Source organism: Sapajus apella, unplaced genomic scaffold (assembly GCF_009761245.1).
Source record: "Sapajus apella isolate SASKATOON/1434 unplaced genomic scaffold, GSC_monkey_1.0 scaffold43, whole genome shotgun sequence".
NCBI lineage: Eukaryota > Metazoa > Chordata > Mammalia > Primates > Cebidae > Sapajus > Sapajus apella.
Window position 1 is genome coordinate 19,241,685 of NW_022436983.1, and position 24,799 is coordinate 19,266,483.

The following is a 24,799-nucleotide window of genomic DNA, read 5'->3' on the forward strand; positions in this document are numbered from 1 at the left end:
AAGTGTCCCCACGAGTTGAAGAGTGGGTCTGTGCCTTTCTGTGCACAGGTATCGGCTGGCTGCACACATTCACAGTAAGGCTCTGCTGCCCCAGCTGGGGCCAGCTCCTTCCCTCCACTGCATCCCTCCCTTCACAGGATCTGCTTAGCCCTTCTTGGGAGAAAGAGGAACCTAGAAGACAAAGACCCAGCAGCCAAGCCCGCCAGCTGGGGCTCAAGTTACCAAGGGGCGGGTCGGCACCGCCCTCTCCCTGGCCCAGCTGGTCCCAGGCCTTTCCTACATGCCTGGCGCGATGGCCCACCCCTGAGAGCCTGGCGGAGCAGCAGGGGCGGTGCTTTATTGGGGGCTGGGGCCAGGACTGGGGCCGGGCCCAGGACAAGGACCAGAACTGAAGTTCAGGCTGGACTTCGGGTCTCGGCGTGACCGCAGCAGCAGTGCTGCTTTGGGCACAAGACCTGCAGCCTGCAGCGTGAGTGCATCGTCCTGGTAGAGGGTGGGCGGGAATGTGCTGAAGATCTCAAAGGCAGAGGCATCCATGGCCCTGGGGACCAGGCACAGCAGATCAGGCTGGGCAGTGGGGCCAGAGCCCCTCTGCGGCCCCAGCCCGGCCCTGACCCCACCTGGCCTGCGATAGCAGGGCTCGCACATCCCCGATGGTGTTGTCAGGCTGCATCATCAGTAGGAAGACCTGTTCCCCATTTTCAGACTTGATGCGCAGCATGGAGAGCGGGGGTGCCGGTGTGTTGGGCGACTCCTGGCTCCTGCATAGCCCAGAGGCCATCAGCGCTTCCAGTGACCCAACACCCCCAGGCCCTCACCTCCCCGTCCTGCCCTCACCTCTCTCGCTCAGCAGCCAAGGTGGGCGTCTCCACCACTATCTCCTGGATCCGGGCAGGCAATGGGCAGCAGTTCTAGAAGGTATCAACGGAGATGGAACAGAGCCTTAGGCCCCATTTGAGTCATCCCCGCAATCCTTAGAGGGACACATCCTTGACCAGGGACAGATGAGACCAATGAGCAAACCGGGAGGGGGTGTTCTGTATGAACCAAGGCCAGAGGAGAGGTAATGGAAGGGAAGGAGGCTCTGTCTAATGGAGACAGATGATGACCAGGCTGGAAGCCTATCGCAGCCTGGGGTCAGGGAAGGCTTTCCTGGAAAATGACAACTGAGCTGTGACTGAAGGATGAGTGCGAGTTCTTAGAAATGGAATGGGTGCAGGGATATTCCAGACAGCATCAACGAAGATCCTGGGGTCAGGGGAAGCTTCCTAGAAGAGGTGATACATTTGGGCAACTGCCAGCACTGTGTGTGGCTGAAGCTGGGGATCAATTGGACTGAAATGAAAAAGCTGGTGTGTGGAGGGGCCTGGCAATGTAGGATGGGCCTTGAGTGCCAGCATAAGGAACCCGGCTTTATACCAAGAACCACTGGAAGATTTCAACAGGAAAGGTAGCCTGGAGGATGGTCAGCAGGGGCAGGAGTGGCGGTTGGAGGCAGCTGTCTGGGAGAGAGACTCTAGACCCTAGACCAGGGTGGTGAGTGCTGCTAATGGGGAGAAGATATGCATCTGGGAGAAGTTCTGGGGATGGACAGACCAGACAGGACTTAGCAATGTGTGGGTAAGGGAGGCAGAGGAGGCCTGAGAAACAGGTTTGGTGCCTTTCACAGGTGGACACCTAGAAGGAGAAGCAGGATAGGGAGTGAGGAGACAGAATGATGAGGGCCAGGTAGAGTCTGAGGGGCCTGTAGGGCCACCACAAAGGGAGTACCCAGTACTGAGTTGGATATTTTGGCATAAACCTTGATGCGGTGGCCTGGGCATTGGGCTCGCCCCTGGCCTGGACTCTGACTTGAGCCCTCTTAAAACCAACCCAGCTGCTTCCTGGGGCCCAGCCATTGCCCTCACCAGCCTCACAGTTTTCAGGAGACAGTGGAGCAACAGCTCTGAGGGACTCATAGGGGCCTCTAGCTTGAGTCTCCAGATAGGACACTGCTCTGGCAGCTGGACCAGGACTGGTGATAAAGTTCCCCTAGGAGGGCTGGGGGAGTCAGGGTTGGCCTCACCTGCAAGGTATCCCTAATGGGGCCCCGGATGTCAATCACCTCGCCTTGCCGGATCACACACTTGGGAAGCCTGTTCAGAAATTTCTCAGCAGTCATCCTGGAGCCTGCAGGGGGGCATTGAGAACCAAGGCCCAGGAGGGACTGTGAGTGGTGCTGGAGCCTGCCTGGAGCTTGTTCTTCAGTTCCCCGAGCCCTGGCTCAGCCTGGAGGCCAAACTCACCTGGGTGCTCCTCCACCCTGTCCAAGGCCTTGCGCATCCGCTGCCGGCCCACCACACGGCCCTCACCTGGGAAGGGATCCAGCCCATCCTCCAGGTAGACCTGATTGCGCAAGTCACTCACCTGGCAAGAAAGAAGGGAGACAGCAGCAGGCCCAGCTCTTCAGCCCTTTGCCCCACTTTCATCGCTATTTGCCCAAACACACGCCAGGGTATGGCCTAATGCAACCCCCATTTTAACGATGAGGAAACCCAGGCCTCAGGAGAGCCGCAGTTCATTCTAATGTCACCTCCCTGGGCCCTGCTGCTCCTACAAGCACCCCATCCACACTAGCTGAATCTGCAGTACTGACACCCTCAGAGACTCCCCATCTCAGGAGCCTACCAGGAAAACAGAGTGTGAGGGGCTCAGGAGAGGACGAAGACCCTGCTTTTGTCCAGTCTGCAGCACAAACCCCATCATCATACATGGCGCCCCACTTCCCTCATCAAGGGATAGCTACGAGGCCCCCATGGTGGCACAGATGCCTTCAACGCCCCCAGGCATGACTCATGCTGTTTCCTGAGCTCTGGTGGCAACATGCTCCCTCCCTGACATGCCCTCGCTGCAGCACTAACCTACTACCCTCTGGAACACATAGCCTCATGGGCTCCAGTGGTGGCACCTACCCACAGGCCAGCTCTACCTTGTCCTTGAGTCCCAACATCTGTTCCCTCTGCTTTGCATTTGTGGCTCACAGCCCTGCCTCCCACCCTACCCAGATAGCTTCAGGAGGCTTGGGGGAAGCCGGGCCACTTCTGCAGGGACCGCAGCTTGTCAAGGTATCCTGAATGCTGGGGAGGACTAGAAGGCAGTGGCCCCGCAGCCAAGGCTGTCTCCATGATGCCAGCAGAGGGCGCTGCTTGCTGCTCAGCCTCTCCACTCCCTTCCCAGCTGGGCTTCAGGCTCATCCTCCTGGAAGGCTGGGGTGCCCCTCAGAATGGGAGTTGCTTCATGAGGCTGTGTATACCCACTCCATGCAAAATCTCCAAAAGTATGGTTTGAGGAGCAGCTCACCTTAAAGGGGACCCCATTGGGGTACAGTCGCTGGAGCTCTGAGGGAAAGAAGCCATCCAGTATGTCTCGGAGGCAGCGCTGTAAGGGGAGAGGAAAAGTGAAGGGGTGGCCTGGGCTTGCACCCACCCTGCCCTGCCACTGGTCTGGATGCCAGTCCCTGGATCTGGGGTCACCCAGTGCCGCACCCTCTGGAAACATTGAGTACCAGGGCTTGGGAAGGGGCCTCTGTAGGTCGTGCGTTGGCCTGGGTGCCCTGTGGAGGGCAGGCTGGGCCTGGGGGTAGCTGGCTCCATCATCCCCAACTAACAGTGGAGAGCAGGGGCACTAGCACAATGCCCCCCACACCACTTCTACCTGTGTGGAGGGATCGTAGAAGGGCTGGAAGGGCCCGTCGAACATCATGATGCCATTCCGGTAGACCTTCAGCGGGATGGGCTCCAGGGTACAAAGCCGCGCCCCGCCAGGCACTGGTGTCACCTGGGTGTCACCCTCTACCACCAGCTCACTAAGATCCTTCAGGCTGGCCAGAAGCCTGTCAAAGTCCACCTCAGGGGGTGCCAGTGAGTCCCCTGGCAAAGAGGACAGACAGACACCTATGAGCCCTGGCCTCTGCGGCTCCCTCCCAAGCTTGGCAGTGGTCTTAGTGTCTCCTTAAGTAACTGCCTGGGGAAAGGGAAGGACAACTAACGCTAGATAATAAGAGCAGCTGTCTTTTATTGAGCACTTACTTTGTGCTAGGGGTTTACTATCCATATCTCATCCCCACTTCTTACAAGCCCATCTGTAGGGGCTATAATCACTTCCATTTTTCAGATGAGGAAACGGAGGGTTAGAGAAAGTTACATGGCTTGCGAGGGACACAGCAGTAGGCAGCAAAAGCAGGACCTGATCTCAGATCTGTGTCAGGCACTGGGTTGGCAGCTGAAAAGCACAGGGCAGAGCTCCCAGCTCTGGATCAAGGTCTTCCAGGTTCAAATCCCAGCTCCTCCACTTCTACCTGTGTGACCTTAGACCGGTCATTTAATGCTTATGCTGCAGCATTGTCTTCTAGAATGGGATGACAGTAGTATCTGCCCCCTAAGATGGCTGTAAGTCTCCAGGATGACCACGTTAAGAGCCAGCTTGGAACACGCACCCTGTCCATGTTTGCTACTGTGTCCAACTCCACCTTGCACATGTGGTCCTTAGGCCAACCCTGAGGCTATGAGGCAGGGGTTGTTTATCTCCATTTTACACATGAGGAAACAGGCCCACAGAGCTGAAAAATGACTCTTCCATGTGGTAAATGAAAGGAGGAACTAGGAAGGGAGCCAGGGATGACTCTCAAGTCTGTTTTCCCACTCATCTGCACCATCAGGAGAGGGAGGTCAGAAGAGGGACAGATGGCTTTTAGGGAGGATGTAGGGACAGCTGCTGGACAGAACAGATATGGGACAGACCTTAGGTTGTGCAACTATTTCTGGGTCACAGACCCCTTTGAGAAACTGACGAAGCTCTGGCCTCCTCTTCTGAAAAATGTGTGGCGCATACAGCTGTGCACTGGCTTCGGGGGAAAAGATGGAGGGTGGGGACAGCCGTGACAGATAACAGAGCAGAAAGGTGGAGGGCAGGTGGATGCTGGCTGGGGACAGACCAGGGGCCTGTTGTGTCATCTTTGATGGGACCTGGCCCCCAAGTAAGTCATCTGTTCAGGTGTACGCTACCACACACCAGTAACTTTCGGGGCCTCAGAGAGGCTGTTTTTCAACAGGACAGGCAGGCTGCGGCAGGAAGTGGGTCAGGGCTCTGGGGACTGAATTCCCTTCCCCTCAGCAGTGCAGTGGCGGTACCAGGGAGGTGCAGATGTGTTTCCTGTTGCCTTTGCAGCGGCTGAAACGGTAGGCCCCAGCTGGCCTTCTCCTTCCCCTATACTTCCTACTGTTGAAGAGGCTATCCCTGCCCCCACCTCCTCCTGGGGTTTCCCAGGAAAAACTCACCTAACAGAATGATATCAAGACATTATTTTAACAACTACTTTAAAACCAAACTGGCGAACCTGAAAATTGTAGCAGAACAGATCATCTCATACAACGCCAGTCTCAACTCTCTTTTTTTTCTTTTCTTTTTGAGAGATGGTCTCTGTCACCCAGGCTGGAGTGCACCAGCATGATCATGACTCACTGCAACCTTGACCTCCCGGGCTCAATTGATCCTCCCACCTCAGCCTCCCGAGTATCTGGGACCACAGGCAGGTGACACCACACCCTGCTACTTAAAAAAATGTGTTTTTGTTTTGTAGAGACAGGGTCTTGCTGTTGCCAGGGCTCCCTCCTCTTTATAGATGGGGAAAGTGAGGCCTAGAAAGTTCAGATGACATGGCCTGATCAGACCAGACAGAGCCAGGAAGAGCACCAAATATACCAACTCGTAATCCAGTACTCCTGCCACCTCCCAGGGCCAGGGCTTTTTCAGGCTGATGAACATGGGTCATCGACATGGGATGGGGTCAGAACAGGGAGGATGCAGAGAAACTATGAAAGGGAAGAGAGAAGCTTGCCAAGAAAATGGCCCTGGCTTAAAGAAGTAAAAGCGGGTGGGTTCAGCAGGCGTTGGATGTGATAGAGATGAGACTGGGGCCAGGAAGAACCACAGCTCTGGGCAAACCAGCACTGAAAGAATGAGACAGGAAGAGCTACCACAGCAGGACTGTGCGAAGCCAGTCAGCCGCCACCACCCCACAAGGGTTCAACAGAGGCCTGACTCGTGGATGGAGAGAGGTGCAGTCAGGGTGGGGGGGGTGTCGCACAGGGTGAGGAAGGTCAGAGGGCAAGTCCCAGGCCTGCCCTGAGCTAGCAGCAGAACTCCAATGGGGAGGCATTTCCTCTTTCAGCCACAGCTGTCCTTTCTGAACAATGGGGAGAGGGTAAGAACCCTGTGCTGCCTGCAAGCTCCAGCTGGTGAACCTGTCTCAATGATGACCCTGTGCCAAGCACCGGAAGGCAGGCATCACTGTTCCCGTTTTACAGATGAGGAAACTGGGCCTTGTGAGGTGTCACGCCCCAGATCATGCAGCCTGCAGGGCCCAAGTGACTCAGCCTCAGTGGTCAGTGATCACGTAGGCTGCCTCTCAATATTGGTTCTTGGGAGGCTGCTTACTGGGGTCCCTTTTCCAGGGAGGGTGGCAATGCTGGGAGATCACCTCTGAGGCCTCATCCAACTTTGAGAGCCCATGAGCATATTAAAATGAGGAGCAGGGAGGTCAAGTCTAAGCTCTTTGGCCCAACTCCCAAGACCCTTACTTAGCACCTGGCCTACCCAGCCTCCCCTCAACATGCCCCTCCCCTTGCTCTCTGCTGGGCACTGAAGGGCACTTCCAAGCTTTGTGACCTTGGGCCTCTATAGGTCTCAGCTTCCTCTTCTGTACAATGAAGACAATAAAAGCTCCCAAGCTTCACAGGGCTGCTGTGAGGCTCAGAAGAAGTCCTTGGCAGATGGTGACTGTTGTCCCTAGCACCACCCACTCAACGTCGGCGCAAGCTGCTCCCACTCACCCCCACCTCCTCCTGAAGCCTTGCTAGGAGCATCCCCACCCTCCGCCCACCTTGAGGCGATATGCCTGCAGCCCTTGGGCCGGCTCCCTTTGCCCTCATCACAGGCCACTGCTATCTGCTTGCTTGTTTGCCTTTCAGCCATGCTGGGTACCCCTTGAACTCGGGAGCGTTGAGCCCTGGGCCTGGCCCAGAGTGGCTGGGCCACTAGAACAGGAGCACCTGTGCTCTGCTGGGCCCTGTCACTCATGCACAGGGTCCTGCCAGGCCACGCCCAGAGTGAAGACAAAAGGGCGGCAAACAGTGACAATGGCATGTGTAAGTATCACTGAGGGGGTTGTGGAGCCCAGAAGCGGGCCAAACCCTACCATCTCAGTGGAGAGCTGGCAGCCCCTCACTGCACGAGTGCCGTGGCGCCCCAGCAGCTCACGTGGTGCCGCCCTCCCTGTGCCTGCCCGACCCTCAGGCAGACAGTTGCAACAGGAAGTGGAACCACTGTTACCACACACCTGCAAGCCGGCCCCACCCTGGGCACTTTCCTGCAGTCACTCTGCTCCTCAGAAGGGCCAGTGCAGGAAAGGAGGCCCTGCGGGGCTGGTCACTGCCAGAGCACTCAGCAAGCCTGTGGCATGGCAGGATCTGAACTCAGGCCTGCTGGGTCCCACCCGCAGCTCTCTCTGGTCCCTGCCATTGAGCTACGCACCACCCTGTCCCCACCTCATCCTGTGCAGACAATTGTCACAGCATGCTCTAATCATCCGAGCCTGGGCACATGGGCATCACAGCCAATCACACACAGCGACACATGCCCTTGCCCATGTGCCAAGCACTGGGACAAGCATGACAACAGCTAGGTGACAGTGGCTGTCACAGTTCATCACCACATCCATTCTGTGGCCCTAGGAACACTTCAGCACGACTGAGGAGGAAAGGAACTCAGAGGGGGTCAGCAAGCTGCCGATCTGGGGTCTGACCCAACCTGAACCCCGCCTCAGCCACAGCCTTTAGCCCCTTCCCTCAAGGAGAGCCCTCCCCACAAAGCCACAGCAGCAGCACAGTCCACACAGGGCAGGTGGGTTTGCTGACCAGGGGAGAGAGAATGGGGCAAGGCACTCTGTGGGGACAGAGCGGGAGCAATGGCTGGATGTAAAAGTGTAGGTGGGGAGGAGCTGGGCCAGGCAGCTGTGGCTGGGGGCATTGAAGGGCAGGCCCAGGGGCAAGTCACACAGGATGCGGAGTCAGGGGTTCTCCAAACCAGACTCAGGAGTGTGGGGCTCGGGAGGAAGGAGGGAGGCATTCAAGGTGCCGGCAAGGAGAGGTGGAGCCACAGAGGGAGGCAGGGACTGACTGGGGTAGGGGAAGTGGGGACCTCAGACGGGGATGGGAGGGTCAGGATTCTCAGGGGAACAGGAAGCAGGGAGTGAGGAGCTCAGAAAGTGCCAGGGGGAGGGAAGCGAGAACCTCAGAGCTGACCAGAGCTCTCAGCCCCGAGACCCAACACCTGGCCCAAGTGGTGTGTGACCAGAGCAGGACTGTCCCTTTCATGTCTCCGAGGACCCTGAAGCATCTGGCACAGCATCATCCTCTGTGAAGCTGGCAGAGAGAGCAGGAGAGTGAGCAATCCAGCCTGAGGCCAAGCCTCTGCACGGTTTCCCCACTGCTGGGCCGCTGCACGCCCCCACCGGCCCTCCTCCCTAAGGCAGGAGTCCCAGACTCCAGAACATTTGAATCATCCCCCCTGGCTCAGCACAGACGGCTCTGGCTCACACTCCACGAGCCTCCACCCCAGTGCCTGTGGGAGCCTCTCCAAGAGAGGGAGAGCAGAGCGATCAGTGAGCATCAGGCCAGCGGGCTGTGAGCCTGAGGGCCCTGGGCAGGAGCAGACTGGTACCTGGGGAGAGAGGAATGGGGATGCAGGGTAGAGAGAAATCCCAGGAACAGAAGCTGCTAGTGATGAAACACATGTCATTCATCTGGCAGGAAGAGCTGAATCAAGGCCCCTCCCAAGCTGAAAAAAAAAATCAAAAAACAAAAGAAGGAAGAAAAGGCATGAGGGGGCCATGTGGCCAGGGCCTCCAATGGAGTGGCGGTGTTTTTCACAAGTGACTTTGACTTGAGGCACTCAGAGAACAACCAACCAATCAGGGCAGAGTAGGAATCCACAAGGCCAGGTCCAGAAACCAGCCATCAGGAAAGGAGCAGGGACGTGGCCCTGGCCAGGAGGAAGGCTGCCTGGCAACAAGATGGCAGGCCACCTGAAGCCTGAGCCCCACCTGCCATGGCAGGGCCTGGGGTGCGACACTAGGGAGCCTCTGGCCTAGACTCAGGATATACATTCTCAGAGCACCTGCGGCCACCTGATAGGGCCTCACCTCACACTCACACCAGGGCTCCCTGGAGAACTCTCCCCATGACACCCACCCTGGGTTCAGTTAGAGCTTTGGTGCTGGCATGCCAGGGCCTACAGTGTCCTGGGCAGCAGGGCCACGCTCCCCTTCCCAGAAACATCCAGGCTGCATAGCGTCCAGCTTTGCTATGTCCCAAATGGACTCAGCATCTTCTCCGCAGCTGTGCTCCCTCGAGTCATTCCTGACTCCTCCAGTCCCCCTCATGTACAGATACCAGGGCCACGAATTCCACCTAAATCTCTCTGCCAGCACCTTCTCACCATCCCCACCCTCGAGCCGGACATCATCTCATCTTCTGCCTTGGTGACCAACTGCCTTTGGATGGGCTCTCAGCCTTAAGTCTTTTCCCTCTCCCCTCAATGAGTCCATAGACTCCTTAAGTGCCTCCCTTTACCCATCTGTGAAATGGAATAACCTCTGCCCCTGTCAAGGCTATGAAGGCTATGAAGATGCTGGCGGGGCACAGTGGCTCACAACTGTAATCCCAGCACTCTGGGAGGCTGAGGCAGGAGGATCACTTGCATCCAGGAGTTCAAGATCAGCCTGGGCAATACAGCAAGACCTCAACTCTACAAAAAATAAAATCAGCTGGCTTTGGTGGCACGTGCCTGCAGTCCCAGCTACTCGGACAGCTTCGGTAGGAGGATTGCTTGAGCCCAGGAAGTTGAGGCTGCAGTGAGCCATGATTGTGCCACTGCACTCAGCCTAGGCAAAAGTGAGGCCCTGCCTTAAAAAAAAAAAAAAACCAGAAAAAAGAAAATTCTTTGAAAGCTGCAAATGGCCAGGCACGGAGGCTCACACCTGTAATCCTATCAGTTTGGGAGGCTGAGGAAGGCAGATTAGAAGGTCAGGAGTTCGAGACCATCCTGGCCAACATAGCAACACTCTGTCTCTACTAAAAATACAAAAATTAGCCAGGCATGCAGGCATGGTGGCAGGTGCCTGTAATCCCAACTACTCGGGAGGCTGAGGCAGGAGGATTGCTTGAACCCAGGAGGTGGAGGTTGCAGTGAGCCGAGATCACGCCACTATACTCCAGTCTGAGCAACAAGAAAAAAACAAAAGCTGCAAATGGTGCACAAATGGGAAGTGAGGTTTTTAGAACAAGTGGTGAGGGTGCTGCACCCTGAGATTTGGGGGGCTCTGGCCACAGCCCAAGCCTAAACAGGAGGCAGGATTCTCCTGTTTGGAGTCTGGGTTTTTACCTAGCAGGAGACGGGAAACCAAGAAGGTGTCATCATCTTCCAAATGGGCCCCTTGGGAGCTGTGCTCCTGTTCCCGGGGGACCACCCCTGCCCTCTGACTTTGGAAACGAGGGCTCCTGTTTGTCAGGCCAATGGCTGCAAGTCCAGAGCCAAGCGTTCTGTGTTTAACTCGTTTGCTCCTGTAATTCCCAGGGAAGGAGAACACTCCTGTTTTGTTGATGAAGCGAGGCTCAGAGAAAGGAGGTCACCTGCCCTAGTCACACCTGGGATGAGAGGTGGCATCGAGATGAGGGCCCAGGTGTGCCTTACTCTAGTGCCTGGAGAAGCATCTTTTGGGTGACAATCTCCATTCTTTGAAGAGAATGGGCCTGGTTTTCAGAAATGGCCAGTTCTATGGACCCAAATCCATAGGAGGGGACTGTGGGGGGAACATCCCTCTAGATATTACCGGCCAAGTTAAAAAGAAGACATGGTGGGGGCCCACAGAAGTAGGTGGATTCCAATGTCCATAAGCGAACCTGGAGAGGGAGGCCATGCCTGGGAATCTGGGAGCAGTTTCTAGAACAGAAGCATTGCTTTTTTTTTTTTTTTTTAATTGAGACGGAGTTTCACTCTTGCCACCCAAGCTAGAGTGCAGTGGTACAGTCTTGGCCCACTGCAACCTCCGCTTTCCAGCTTGAAGCAATTCTCCTGCCTTAGCCTCTTGAGTAGATGGGATTACAGGCATGTGCCACCACACACGGCTAATTTTTGTATTTTTAGTAGAGACAGGGTTTCGCCACCAGCCAGGCTGGTCTTGAACTCCTAACCTTAGATGATCTGCCCACCTCGGCCTCCCAAAGTGCTGGGATTCAGGCGTGAGCCACTGCACCCGGCCAGAAGGATTATTGCTTGTTAAAGGCAACAGCTTCTAGATGGGTGACATTTTGTAGACTGTGCAACCTGAGGCAAATGAGGCCTTGCTACCTCTTGTATCTCTGGGTCTCTGACAGATGAGCAAGAGAGAGCAGAGGCGGGACTGGGGAGAAATGGGCCAGCAGGTTAAGTGCTCACTGATGGAGGCCGAGGCCGCCCCTGCACTGTGCCAGGGGCAAGGTGTGGGCTCTCCGGGGCGCCTTAGGTGGGGGGCCAGGGCATGAATGAGATGGGCCTCTGGGGAGCTGCTGGCCAACAGCAAGCTATTGGAGAATTCCTTTTGAAGAGGGCCTGGGGGATGCCCTACTCTACCTGGCTTCCAGAACTTCCTGGCCGTCATCCAGTCCCTCTCGCCATCCTCTGAGACTGTCTTGCTCTCTGAGTCCTCCTGGTCCATGGGCTCACCCACCCACTGCAGGCCATAGTCGCTGAGGAACCGCTGTGGAAAAGAAGGGGGAGATTCCAGGGCACTGTCAGCTCAGCCCCTTCCCAGGGAAAGGCGGTGTCAGCCCAGAACCCAGCCTCAATCCCCAGGCGACAGGGCCCCCAAACTGACCCAACAAAGGGATGAGTGGGGTGTATCTTGCCACTTCTTGGATGTGACCTTGGAAAGCCACTTCAGCCCCTAGAGCCTCAGACTCCTCCTCTATAAAATGGAGATGACACTGCCTGCCACACAAGCTTATGAGGAGGACTCAGTAAGATCACCCACATCGGTGCCCGGCCCACGTGATGGCTTGGTAAAGTCAGCCTGCTTGTTGCAGGAGCCGCGTGGCCTGGCGCCAGTGTGAGGAGGAGGCAGGGCTGAGGGATGTGACCCACGTGCCAGCCTCCCTAGGGCTTGGCCATACATCCCCTCTGCCACAGGAAACTTCTGAACTGTCTTAACGTCCACACCCCTCTTCTCTTCTCAAGCCACAGGAACCTAGTTCCATCGCCACGTCACTCTGAAACTGCTCAACGTGCAGCCACTGCCAGCCTTCCCGTCACCAAGTGCAGAGGCACGTGTCTGTCTTTATCTCTATCTGCTAGTTTTCCTCCCATCTCCTGGGCTGTTCCTTTCCAATTTCCTTCACCGTTTCCCCATCCAACACCAACTGGTGAGAGCCCAGCTCCATCCACACATTCTCCCAAATACATATGGACAGAGCCCAAATTTGTATATATGCAGATCTCACCTGAGCTCCAGACTCACATATCCAACTGTCTACGCTTGGATGTCTAATCACCGTGGCTCCCACCCCCTCGCTGCAGGTTTTCCTGCCTCCGGAAATGACACCCCATCCACCTGGGGAATTCTCTGTGGCCCATTCCTCCACAATGACCTGCAAGGCCTGGGATGTCCCCTCCAATGCAGCCTGGAACCCGTCTGCTGGGCTCCATCTGTCACCACCGCCTTAGTTCAAGCCACCATCACCTTTCTCCCGGACAATCCAGGGCCACACCTGCCTCCCTCTGTCCTCTCCTTACCCACCCACCCACCCTGACAGAGCAGGGTGGTCTTTTTGTCATGTCACTTCTCAAACTAAAGCCCTTCAATGGCTTCCCATTCTTTCAGGACAGGATCCAACTGTCACCACAGGTGGCTCCAAGGTGATTCGGCCCCTACGATCTCTTTTCTCTTCTTTCTCTACACAGCCACCAACCATGAGCCAAGTTATGTGGTGGGACGTGGCACCTTTCCTCTCTAAGGCCTGGATCCTCTTCCCCCATCCCCTCCTCACTCACCAGACATGTCACTCCCACAGTTGGTCCCCCAGTGTGCCTCTATGGGTGTCATCCATTTATTTATTTTTTGAGACGGAGTTTCACTCTTGTTGCCCAGGCTGGGGTGCAATGCTGCAATCTCGACTCACCACAACCTCTGCCTCCCGGGTTCAAGTGGTACTCCTGCCTCAGCCTCCCAGTAGCTGGGATTACAGGCATGTGCTACTATGCCTGGCTAATTTTGTATTTTTTAGTAGAGATGGGTTTTCTCCATGTTGATCAGGCTGGTCTCCAACTCCTGACCTCAGGTGATCTGCCCGCCTCAGTCTCCCAAAGGGCTGGGATTCCAGGCATGAGCAACCATGCCTGGTGGTGTCATTCATTTAATCATGTACCAGCATTTTCTGTACTTGTGTACCTGTGTACTCGCTTGTCCCCCTTCCCCCAGTCTGGCAGCCTCACGTAGGCAGGGACCATGTCTGTCTTGTTCATGCTCTGCCCCAGGCCCACCCCAGGCAGATCCTCCAGATGAGGCTGTTAAATGAATGAAGTGATAACTGGGTGGCTGGATGCACGCAAGGGCAGTCATGCCCCCTGCCCTGAGGCTCTGGCACAGCCCTCAAACCGTGGCCACTGCTCAGGGACAGCCCCAGGTACAAACAGCCTGGAGCAGGAAGGGCTCTCAGCTGCACCTGGAGGTTTGCCGCCGAGGTCTTAAATTAGATCAGGGCTTTGGAAGCCAACTCTGCATGGAGAGGGAGAGGCTGAATCCCAGGAAGAACTTCCGGCAGGGCCCATGGAGGGGTGGGGGACACAGAGGACGTATGCATGCCTGGGACCCTTCCCTGTGCCTAGTGTCCCTCTAGTTCCTTTGCTGTTTGAATGGCTCTGTGAGTGGGGGTAAGACAGGTGACTGGATTAACTGAGTTCCCAGTGAGCAGAAGTCACAGCCAGAGGCAGCAAATGGCTTAACCAATTCAGTCCTGGGTCCTGGGTGCACAGCAGTAAACAGAAGGAAATTGCTCCCTCCTTCATGGAGTTCAGAGTCCCACAGGGAAGCGAGATGAGAAACTGAGGAAGCACAGGATGGAGAACCTGCTGAGGAGGCCCCGGGAGAATGACTGAGGACAGTGGAATTGGCCAGGGGGAGGTGGGGGAACATTTCAGCAGAGAGAACAGCATGGCCCAAGGCCCTGAGTTGAGAAAGAGCTCCAAGTGGTCACAGACTGGGAGGAAGGGCCTCATGGCTGGAGGGCAGAGTGGTTCAGATGAGATGAAGAGGCACACAGGGGCCGGCCTGCGGGGGCCATGGTGAGGACTGTGCAGTTCAGTCCAGTGGGAGCCATGAGGTCTGCTAAGCAGGGGAGGGGCATTTCAGAGTGTTGGTCAGGCCCCAAAGCAGGGGTGTGCCCCAGCCCTGGACACCTCCCTGGCTCTTTAAATTCTGGGCCAGTCCTGGGTAGGGAAATGCAGGGCAGGGCCCTGGGTGGGATGGGACGAAGAGGGGCCCAGAGAGGTGGGCTCGGACCTAGTTCCCAAAGGGTGTGCTGCACAGAGCTGGGGACTGCTGGCTGCCCGCATCCCCGGGGCCCACCGCGCTCACCTCCATCTCCCCGACCTGCCGCTGCAGCTGCACGCACATCACCTCCAGTTCCTCCTGCCGCTGCAGGGTCACCTCGGCTTCAGGGAAAGACAGGGATGGGCTTCAGCTGCCCCAACAAGACACTGCCAGGTCAGCTCTGCCCTGAGGGTCACCTGGAGAAACTGTTCTGGGGATCCCCTGAACTGCCTCTTGGCCCCCCGACCTCTCCCCTGACCCTGTGGTGGGTGCCTTGATGGGCTCTAGAAGGCCGCCACCCACTCAGAGCCTCTTGTCCTCCACACTTCAAATAGGACTCAGACCCACACAGGAGGGCACGGAGTGACTTCAGCACTGTCCCGGATATGTCACAGCCCCTCTGTGGGTTCAGCTGTCCACACCCCACCCAGCAGTCAGCTTGATGCTCTTGATGCCAGAAGCCATTGTCCAAGATTCCAGGAACCCCAGGCCCAGGGGAGGTGCCTCACCCAGGGTGCAGACCAGCCCCACAAGAGCCTCCTACCCGAGTGCTGCTGGAGTGTCTGCACTAGGTCCTCCAGGGCTGCTATCTTCTGATCCTGTAGCGTAAGACACAGGGTGAGCACAGGGCCTGTGGTTCCCAGAGCCTTGCCCAGACGGGAAGCTCCAGAACTTTCCCTACATTGGACACTGGGGAGCAGTCAGCCCCTGCCACCCTTTGGTACAGCCACTGCTCCTGGACCTCAGATAACCCTCGAGGTTCCTCTGAGTGGGGAGAGGCACAGCTCACACCTGAGGACCCCAGCATCTGGGGGTGCCGCGCTCTGCTCAGAAGTCTGCTGCTCCACCCAATCCAGGGTCTACTGGGCCCTGCTCAGCTGAGGGGAAGACCCTGCCCCCAGCCTCTCGGCTCAGATCACAGGGACCAAGATCAGGCCCAGGACACACCTGGTCCTCAAACTGGGCAGGTCAGTGGGGGAGATGATCCTAGAACCACCCGCCCTAGTCCAACTCCTGGCCTCCCCAGCCCAGCCCCTCTGCCTCTCAAGCCAGCCCTTGGCCCTCTCCCACCTGGGGCCCCACCTTGGATAGTATCTCATCAGTCTGGGCCTTCACCTGCTGCTCCAAGTCCCACAACTTCCTCGTCATGGAGGCCATCAGCTCCGAGTCATGGAATCCAGGGACTGCCAAGCAGACAAGGTCTTTAGAGCCCAGGCCTAGAGCTGAGGCCAAGTTGTGGGGGTGGAGGGAGGAGGGCAGGGGCTGCAGGAATGGAAATTAAAGAACTGACAGCAGCTCCCACTGGCATCTTAGGAACTGTTCTAAACACTTCATTTAGATCAGCCCCATGTAATCAGTGAAATACGCCCATGAAGTAAATGAACTATTTTAGGAAACTGAGGCATACATAGAGGGATCGAGTAATTTGTCTAACATATACAAGGAAGTGGTGTAACAGATGGGCCACATCACCCTGAAGCATTGCCAAAAATTTCACCCTCAGTCTAATCAAACCTCCAAATCTGGTGTCCAGTTGGTAGGCAAAAGGGCAGATAGAGGAGTGAGGCAAACACCGCATGGGCAAACCGCCAGATAAAGCCAGAATTCGAGTAGCCAGGACTCTTCAAAATGTCTATGTCACTTTTAATTTTGGTTGTTTTTTTTTTTTAAGAGATGGAGTCTTGGCCGGGTGCGGTGGCTCATGCCTGTAATCCCAGCACTTTGGGAGGCCAAGGCAGGTGAATCATGAGGTCAAAAGATCGAGACCATCCTGGACAACATGGTGAAACCCCATCTCTACTAAAAATACAAAAATTATCTGGGCGTGGTGGTGCATGCCTGCAGTCCCAGCTACCCAAAAGACTGAGGCAGAGGAAGTGCTTGAACCTGGAAGGCAGAGGTTGCAGTGAGCCAAGATGGCACCACTGCATTCCAGCCTGGTGACAGAGCAAGACTCAGTCTCAAAAAAAAAAAAAAAAAAAAAAAAAGATGGAGTCTTGCTGTGTTGCCCAGGCTGGAGTACAGTGGCACAACCATAGCTCACTGCAACCTTGAAGTCCTGGGCTTGAGGAATCCTCCCACCACAGCCTCCCAAGCAGCCGGGACTACAACTGCACACCATCACGCCTGACCAATTTTTTTAAACTATTTTTTGTAGGGAAAGGGTCTTGCTTTGTTGTCCAGGCTGGTCTCAAACTCCTGGTTTTAAGTGATCCTCTCGCCTTGGCCTCCCAAAGTGCTGGGATTGCAGGTCTGAGCCACTTCACTCAGCCTTGTCTCCTCTTTTTTGAGACAGGGTCTTGTTCTGTTGCTCAGGCTGGAGTGCAGTGGTAAAATCACAGCTCACTGCAGCCTCGACCTCCTGGGCTCAAGTAATCCTCCCACGTCAGCTCCCAAGTAGCTGGGATACAGGCACGTGCCACCACACTCAGAAACATAATCAGTTGTTCAACCTAGATGGAGAATGTATGGTATTCACTATATTATTATTTCAACTTTCCTGTATGCTGAAAATTTTTTCAAAATAAAAAGTTTTACATCTGTGTAGTGTGGGAAATAATTTTTTTTTTTTTTTTAAGTATGAGAATGGGACAGGCCTGGTGGCTCATGCCTGTAATCCCAGCACTTTGGGAAGCCGAGGCAGATGGACCATTTGAGGCCAGGAGTCTGAAACCAGCCTGGCCAACATGCCACGACCCTGTCTCTACTAAAAGTACAAAAATCAGCCGGCATGGTGGCACCTGCCTGTAATCCCAGCTACTCAAGAACTGCTTGAACCCAGGAGGTGGAGGTTTCAGGTTTCAGTGAGCAAACATCGCACCACTGCACTCCAGCCTGGGTGACAGAGTGAGACTCTGTCTCAAAAAAAAAAAAAAAAAAAAAAAGTATGAGAATGAAGAAAAGAGAAACATACAGGAAGAAGCAGGCCTTTTCTTTTTCTTCCCCCAGACACTGTCCTTTCTACGTACGAAGCAGGAACTGCAGACATTATTGTGCAACCACATGAGGCTGACATGTCAAGGCAGGTTCAATGGAAAGATGCAGAAACCTGAGCCCCGATGTCATCTTTGAGTCACTGAGTTAACACCCCTGGAGCTGCCTCTTTAGGACTTCTCCGCATGTGGGATAACAAAACTTCCTAATGTTCCTGTTGGGTGAGGAAGGGTTTTCTTTGACTTATAGTTAAATGTGTCTTAATTGACACAGAAACATTTGGGAACTGTCTGCACATGGGGTACAGGTGAGCTCACTGGGGCACAGTGGACACAGAGGAGAACCCAGGCCAGAGGAACATCACATTGAAAAGCTGAGTGTCCAGGTGCGGTAGCTCCCACCTGCAATCCCAGCACTTTGGGAGGCCAAGGCAGGCAGATCACCTGAGGCCAGGAGTTCGAGGCCAGCCTGGGCAACATAGTGAAACCCCATCTCTACTAAAAATACAAAAATTAGCCAGGCATGCTGCTGAGTGCCTGTAGTCCCAGCTACTTGGGAGGCTGAAGTGGGAGGATTGCCTGAGCCTGGCAGGTGGAGGCTGCAGTGAGTAGTGATTTGTGCCACTGCACTCCAGCCTTGGCATCAGAGCAAGACAGTCTCAAAAAAAAAAAAAAAAAAAAAAGCTGTAGGGGAAAGAAGGAGCTGGTGATGACAGGTAAGAGGCAGAGCCTAGGAGCAACAGGCAATGGGAGGGCAGCAGCTTGGTGCCTAAGAGCTTGGTAGGGGTCCTGAGAAGGAAGGAGCAGTGGACAGTGTAGGATGCTGCTGGCAGAGAAGTGAAACAGGACAGACCAGTCTTCATATTACCTTGGTAGGGAGAGATACTGCCTGGGAGTGGGAGAGGAGGGGATGACAGGGGAAAGCAGGGAGAGGACACCTGTAGCTCTTTTAAAGAGAGAACCTGCTTGCTGTCGTTACTACTGAACGTGACCCAGCTGGGTGTGGTGGTTCATGTCTGTAATCCCAGCACTTTGGGAGGCTGAGGCAGGAGGACTCTTTGTGCCTAGGAGGCTGAGGTTGCAGTGAGCCATAATCACACCACTGCACTCCAGCCTGGACAACAGAGCAAAACTCTGTCTCAAAAAAATAAAATAAAAAAGTTGGGCTGGGTGTGGTGGCTCACGCCTATAATCCCAGCATTTTGGGAGGCCGAGGCGGGTGGATCACAAGGTCAAGAGATCGAGACCATCCTGGTCAACATGGTGAAACCCCATCTCTACTAAAAATACAAAAATTAGCTGGGCATGGTGGCGCATGCCTGTAGTCCCAGCTACTCAGGAGGCTGAGGCAAGAGAATTGCTTGAACCCAGGAGGCGGAGGTTGCAGTGAGCAGAGATTGCGCCATTGCACTCCAGCCTGGGCAACAAGAGTGAAACTCTGTCTCAAAAAAAAAAAAAAGAAAAAAAAAGAGACCCCAGCCAGGGTGTAGGAGATCCCGGCTTTGTGATTAAATGGCTGCCGGACCTTAGGCCAGGCTCCTCCTGCCTCTTTTTCCGCCTCAATTCCCTCCACTGGTAAAATGGAGGGACATGGCGGAGGATTGGCAGGCCCTTCCCTAGGGCTGGCCTCCTAATCGGCAGCCACCCCTCTGAGCACCCCGTGTGACAAGCACTGGCTAGGGGCTTTCCTCCAAGGAGCGTCTCATCAAATCCTCCCAACACGCTGCCCTCAATGTTCCCATGCCTGCCTCACAGAGGAGGCAACAGAGACAAAGAGAAGGGAAGTTGCTTGCTCAAGACCACGGCTAGCGAGCTTGTGGAAAGTGCTAACCTCAGTCCCAGCAACCCCAGATGCCGCCCAGCACTCAGTGCAGCTCATCCCTGCCTGCCCACATCTCCCCTTTTCTCAGACCTGTTAAATCCCCCCTCTGGGAAGCCACTCTGATTAGCCCCATCCCACTTGAGGCACCTCCATGAGCTCATGGAGGTGCCACAGCCCTCCATTGCATTGCCACAGCCCTCTGCAAACGGTGTAGACCACGCTAAGCGGGCTAGCTAGGTGGCTTTGGGCCTTGCCAGAGCCCTGCAGAAGCAGGAAGCTGAGCTCTATCCTCGGGCCCTTCATCCCTCTCTGACCCTGAATCCTGGGCCCACTGATATCATACCTGGTAACTACAGCCACAGCCTGGCTTGGGGCTGGGCCAGGTCTCCTGAGCTAAGGGTGGGGCTTGTATGGCTTTATGCCAAGTCACGTCCTGGCCACGATCAGCCAGGAGTGGGAGAAGCTGCCTCAGACCCAACAGGCGAGAGGAAGGGCCATGCCTCCCCCCGCCTTGCCCTTTCTCTGAGGCCCCCTCCTGCTGCTGGGACCCAGACCCCTTCAGGCCTCTGCTCTCACCTTGCCGACTCACAGGGGCACCTATGCCGCCATAGCAGGAAGGGATTGAGATCTTTTCTTCTGAGCCACGCCCATCACTCAACGTGTCCACCTCATCTTCTGCAGACAGGGATGCCTAGGTCACCGCTCTGGGCCGAGGCCTAGAGGAAACTCAGGCCCTGGGCCCTGGCCAGTGCGAAGCTGCCTATGTACTGCACCTCAGGGAGTATGAGGAGAGAACTCGCAAGGCTGCAGAGCAAGGATCCAACCAGAAGGGGCCTGTTCTTGGAGTTCTTCCAGCCCAGCTCCCAGGGGACCTGCATGGCCAATGCCAATGCCACGGTGGGGTGTTGAGGGGCGGGGATCCAAAGGCCTGAGCTACAGGAGTCGGGGTGGCAATGTGTGGGCTGGCCTCCCGGGAGAAAAGGCTGTCATGCTGGAGGAGGCTGGAGGGGGGAAGAGGGCTGGGTAATCTCTTGGCCCTCACATGGTTTCTGGGCACACACTAGCCAGTCCTACAGTCGGTCAAGGGTTTCAAATGTTGGTGGCAATATCTGTGCCAAGGGTGTGGGCTCTCCTAATATGAGAGCTTCCAGGAGGGAAGCCCAGCCCTCAAGGAGAAGAGGCAGGAGCTGCAGATAACACGGTGGAGGCCGCTGCTCCAGCTGATAAGGGCCTTCATCGCGTGCTTTCTCTCCATCAGCCCAACTGTAGGAGGTGCAGGCACATGAGAGGCGAAGAGGGCATGAAGGCAGGGCACACTTACCATCTCCGTAGATGCGGATTCCTCGCCTCCTGGGAACCCAGGCAGGAAGAAGGAAGAAATATAAGTTAGGACCCCTGGAATGATACCAGGGATAGCGCTGTGGGCACCAGACTTCAGCCAAAGCTCAAAGAGATGGAAACAGGCCTCTGCCTCCTGAGGACTTCCAGCCCCAAATCCCAGCCCCAGTCTGGGGTGAGCCAGAAGACAGGCTTCAAGGTGTCTGACTCTGCCCAATGGTGGAGGATGGGGAAGGGGTGAAGGGCAGAGTATTAGGTGGGAAGACTACAAGGCTTGCAGAGCCCATGAGCTCAGCCCCAGCTCTGCTGTGCAAAGGCTGAGGCCTGTCCCTTCACCTCTCTGAATCTTCTAGGCCTTAGAATGATGCAAAGTGGTATTCCCAAGAGCAAGAAGGAAGAGAGAGGTAAAAAATGTTTTGAAAACATGAAAGTGCTAGACAGATGTAAAAGATTTCCTTTACTGAGAACCTTACACAGAGCCTGGCCCAGGATGGGTCCATAGACCATCTGTGTTTGCAGAATTAATCAATGAACAGGGAACAGACAGATGGGATGCTAAGCCACTCCTACAGGCCCCATACTTTACTAAAAGCACAATCCAGTTTATGCTCAAATCCAAAATTGGGCGCCCCAGAAGAAAATGTAAAGAAAAAGACAGTGGTCAGGGAAGACTATGTGACCCTTCTTTGTATTCCCCAAGACACTAGGAGTCATTGTCCTCTGGCCATGCGAGGATGGAAGAGGACACAGGGACAGGGATAGAAAGACCCCCAAGGCTGGCTCCTTACCCAGGATTCACAGGTTCCGAGGGCAGGGGCACTTTCCGGGTCTTGCTAAGGGAGGTCAAAGGTGAGCTCATAGTTCCACTTCTAGAATCCAGCTGTCAGGAACTCCCTAGAGGAATGCAGGAAGTCAGCCCTTGGGGACAGAGGAGACAGACTCAGGGCTCCAGGCCCAGGGGGTAGCCTGAAGTTTCCTCTTCCCTGGCTCCTCTTCCTAATGGGAAGCACTGTGTATGCAGAAGTACACTTTGCCTCATCCACTGCCCCGACAGAGGTTTCCAGAAGTTTCTGTTACCTGCCTGCTCTTCTGGGAATACAGCTCTCCACTCTAACCCGAGAGACCTTTGGCCTGGTGGTCCTTGGGAAAGGACAGTGAGGATGGGATGGGATGGAATGCAGAAATGAGTCAGAAGCCTGGGACTTCCTCACACTTACAGCCTGGGAACACTACTACCCAGGAGGCTGTCTATCCATCAGCGAGCTGGGTGGCACAAAGCCCAAATGTTTCCTTCCCTCCCAACAGAAACCAGGTGCCACTCCCAACATCTCAGAGCCAGAGAGGGCAACCCACAGACAGGATTCAATCAAGACACAGTCTATGTGACACCAAGATTAAGACACCAGATTCTGTCACTCACTGGAGCAACCCATCTTCAGTTTCTTTTAGTGTAAAATAGGAGTAGTGATAGTATGGACACAGGCAGGGTTCTGAGCAGATTCAGAGAGAACAGAGAACGTCCAGCCCATCACCAAGCTCAAAGGAAGCACTGAAAAATGTGAGCTGGGGCTGCTCTGAGTTTTTGCTGTTGCTGGCACATAGAAGGCACTCATAAATGTTCGTTTCCTTTCCTTCCCTCTTCCTTCTGGAAAGAGTACATCTGAGGGACATCATTGAAGGCTACTACTCTTTTCAGTAAATGAAGCAGATTAAGTCACTAATATGTAGAACCAAAGGACCTCTACTAGGGAGGTTTTGGAGATGGAGTCTCACTGTGCTGCCCAGGCTCATCTCCCATCTTGCCACCTCCCACACTTGAGCCACCTGAACTGCTAGCAATGCCTCAAATGCACGTGTGTCCCCACTGCCTCAACCCCCAACTCCTACCTGCACCCTTCCCTTGGCCAGCTCTTTTTTCCCCCCTTCAGTTTGTTTTTCACTTATATTTTAGCTTTTTATTTGAAAATTATGATAGATTCACAGGAAATTAGGAAAGATCTTTGTATCCTTCTCTCCTCAATAGTTACATTTTATATAACTACAGTATAATATCAAAATCGGGAACTGACATTTTTTAGACGAGATCTGGCGCGTTCAGGGTGGTAGACACTGACATTTTTAATACAGTTTGTATGTATAAGTCTATGCTGTTTGATTGCATGGGCAGATTAAATCACATAGGTCAAGTCACATGGGTAACTACCACTGCAATCAAGATACAGAACTATTCTAGACCCACCAAGATATCCCTTGTGGCCCTCTTTATAAAGTCACACCCATCCTGCACCCCTCCCCCAGCCCTAACCACTGGCAACCAGAACGCTATTTTCCATCTCCATAACTTTCTTCAAAAAAGTTATATAAAAGGAATTATACAGTATGCAAGCTTTTTCATTTGAGATATAATTCACATATTTCACCCTCTTATGGTGTAAATTTTTTAGTATATTCACAGAGCTGTGCTACTATCACCACAATTTTAGAACATTTTCATCAGCCTTAAAAGACCCTGTACCCTTTAGCAGTCACCTCCCACTTACCCTCTAGCCCTCACCCTCTTTCCTAGCCAACCACAAATCTACTTTCTGTTCTATAGACTTGCCCATTCTGCACATTTCATATAAATGGAATATATACTGCAATATACTAGAAATGATTGAAATTTATACTGTAAAGGAGTGAAGTATATAGTAGGTGAATTATATCTCAATAAAGCTGCCATAGAGGGAAAAAAAATTCCTAAACCAAACCCAAATCTTTCCTCAAACTCACTTTCTCCAACTTCTCCCTTCTTGATGGTACCCCGTCACCCAACCAGAACATTTTTCTCTCCTTCCTTCCCTCTTACACCATCTTCCCTCTTACACCACACCCTGCAGGTTAAACTCTCTCACACACAGCTGCCCCTTTCCATGCCCACTGTCGGCCATCCTAGTGGGAGTCTCACTGCCTATTCTGGGGACTGTCACATGGCCCCCAACTGACTTTCCTACTTCCAGTGTCACTCCAGTCCAATCAGACACTGTCTCCAGGTTAATTTTCTCCCAGATTACAGGGGACACTGCGGGCAAAGGCTGCATTTCCCCACCCGTTTGGGGGGACTCCTGAGGGCAGGGGTGTGTCTCTTCCTCCTTCAGAATGGGGAGCCCTGAGGACAGAGTTGTCTACCTCTTTCACTTTGGGGCTTCCAAGTGCAGGACTATGGCTTCCCCTCAGGCCGAAAGCTCCTTAAGGTAGGTTTGTTACCCACTTCAGACCTGGCTCTAAGAGCAAAGCTGTGTACCATGCCTCCACATCTTTGGGACCGAACTAGTGCTGTGCTTGACTTAAAACATCCTTCTTCACACCTCCTCGGCCTGTCCGTCACCCCCAAGGCCCAGCGCTCTGGCAGGACACAGTCCGACCTGCTGCCAGCAGTCACTCCCTAATGCCCCCAAGGACGCGCCCAGCGAGCGACGTCTATCACGACCTAATCCAGCCCTGGCAGCCGTGTCGCCTCCTCCCGCCTCCAAGCGTAGTCATAGCAAGCAGGGTCCCGAATCTCTCCGGTGGGAGCCGCGGAGCTCGCGGGCCCTCGGAGCTCTCGGGGATCGGGCTCCAGCCTGCGTGGGGACTCCAGGAGCAGAAAGGTCTTGGGCCAGACTCACCAAGCAGGGCCGCTAGCCGTCCAGCGGTGCCGCCATCTTGTTGTCACGCGGTTTCCTAGGCGACCAGGACCCGTGCACTTCTCATTGGCTGGTTTGAGGGCGGCCTGAGCAACCAGCAGACCGCAGAGGGGAGGGAATACAGTCGTCTACGCTCGGATTCTATTGGCCCACAGAGTCGGCATTCTTCGTGGGATACCACGAATCCCAGAATGCACCGCTCTGAGCGGGCTCCAAGTCGAGGGAAATGGGGGGGCGGGGTTGTTGTTTCATACCCACAGGTGTGGGAGGAAGGAACCTGGTATTAGATTAATGAAATTGCTGGAAGCCTCTGGACCTGAATGTGTGATCCCGGCAGTGCCGCTATTTTGCTAAATTGATCTTGGGGGGAATTATCCCTCTT

General features: G+C 54.7%; 1 protein-coding gene across 14 annotated transcripts; it reads right to left on the reverse strand.

The window, feature by feature from the left end:
* Positions 1–325: 325 nt before the first annotated feature.
* On the reverse strand, positions 326–24,605 carry UBXN11 (UBX domain protein 11). 14 transcript variants are annotated; one of them, XM_032300935.1, is made up of 15 exons: positions 24,400–24,503; positions 21,541–21,646; positions 20,736–20,764; positions 19,991–20,089; positions 15,776–15,843; positions 15,204–15,258; positions 14,705–14,781; positions 11,707–11,833; positions 3,694–3,908; positions 3,340–3,417; positions 2,286–2,406; positions 2,066–2,169; positions 838–911; positions 621–761; positions 326–541 (listed from the first exon to the last, which is right to left on the reverse strand). In XM_032300935.1, exons 2-15 carry the CDS (start codon positions 21,609–21,611, stop codon positions 337–339), a joined length of 1,464 nt encoding a protein of 487 aa, XP_032156826.1. In that variant the 5' UTR covers positions 21,612–21,646; positions 24,400–24,503; the 3' UTR covers positions 326–336. The 14 variants fall into 14 exon arrangements, with proteins under 14 accessions (XP_032156826.1, XP_032156825.1, XP_032156821.1 ...); XM_032300934.1 differs by having other exon boundaries at positions 15,743–15,843; XM_032300930.1 differs by having other exon boundaries at positions 15,731–15,843.
* Between the last annotated feature and the right edge of the window lie 194 nt (positions 24,606–24,799).

Bases quoted from the DNA above. Each gene is read 5' to 3' on its own strand.
- UBXN11 (XM_032300930.1), bottom strand. From the start codon at position 21,611: ATGAGCTCACCTTTGACCTCCCTTAGCAAGACCCGGAAAGTGCCCCTG. The intron at 3,909-11,706 runs GTAGAGTAGGGC...CCTCTTTGCCAG, and splicing joins CAGGAAGTTCTGGAAGCCAG to GGGACTCACTGGCACCCCCT. The intron at 762-837 runs GTGAGGGCAGGA...TGGGCTATGCAG, and splicing joins TTGGCTGCTGAGCGAGAGAG to GAGCCAGGAGTCGCCCAACA.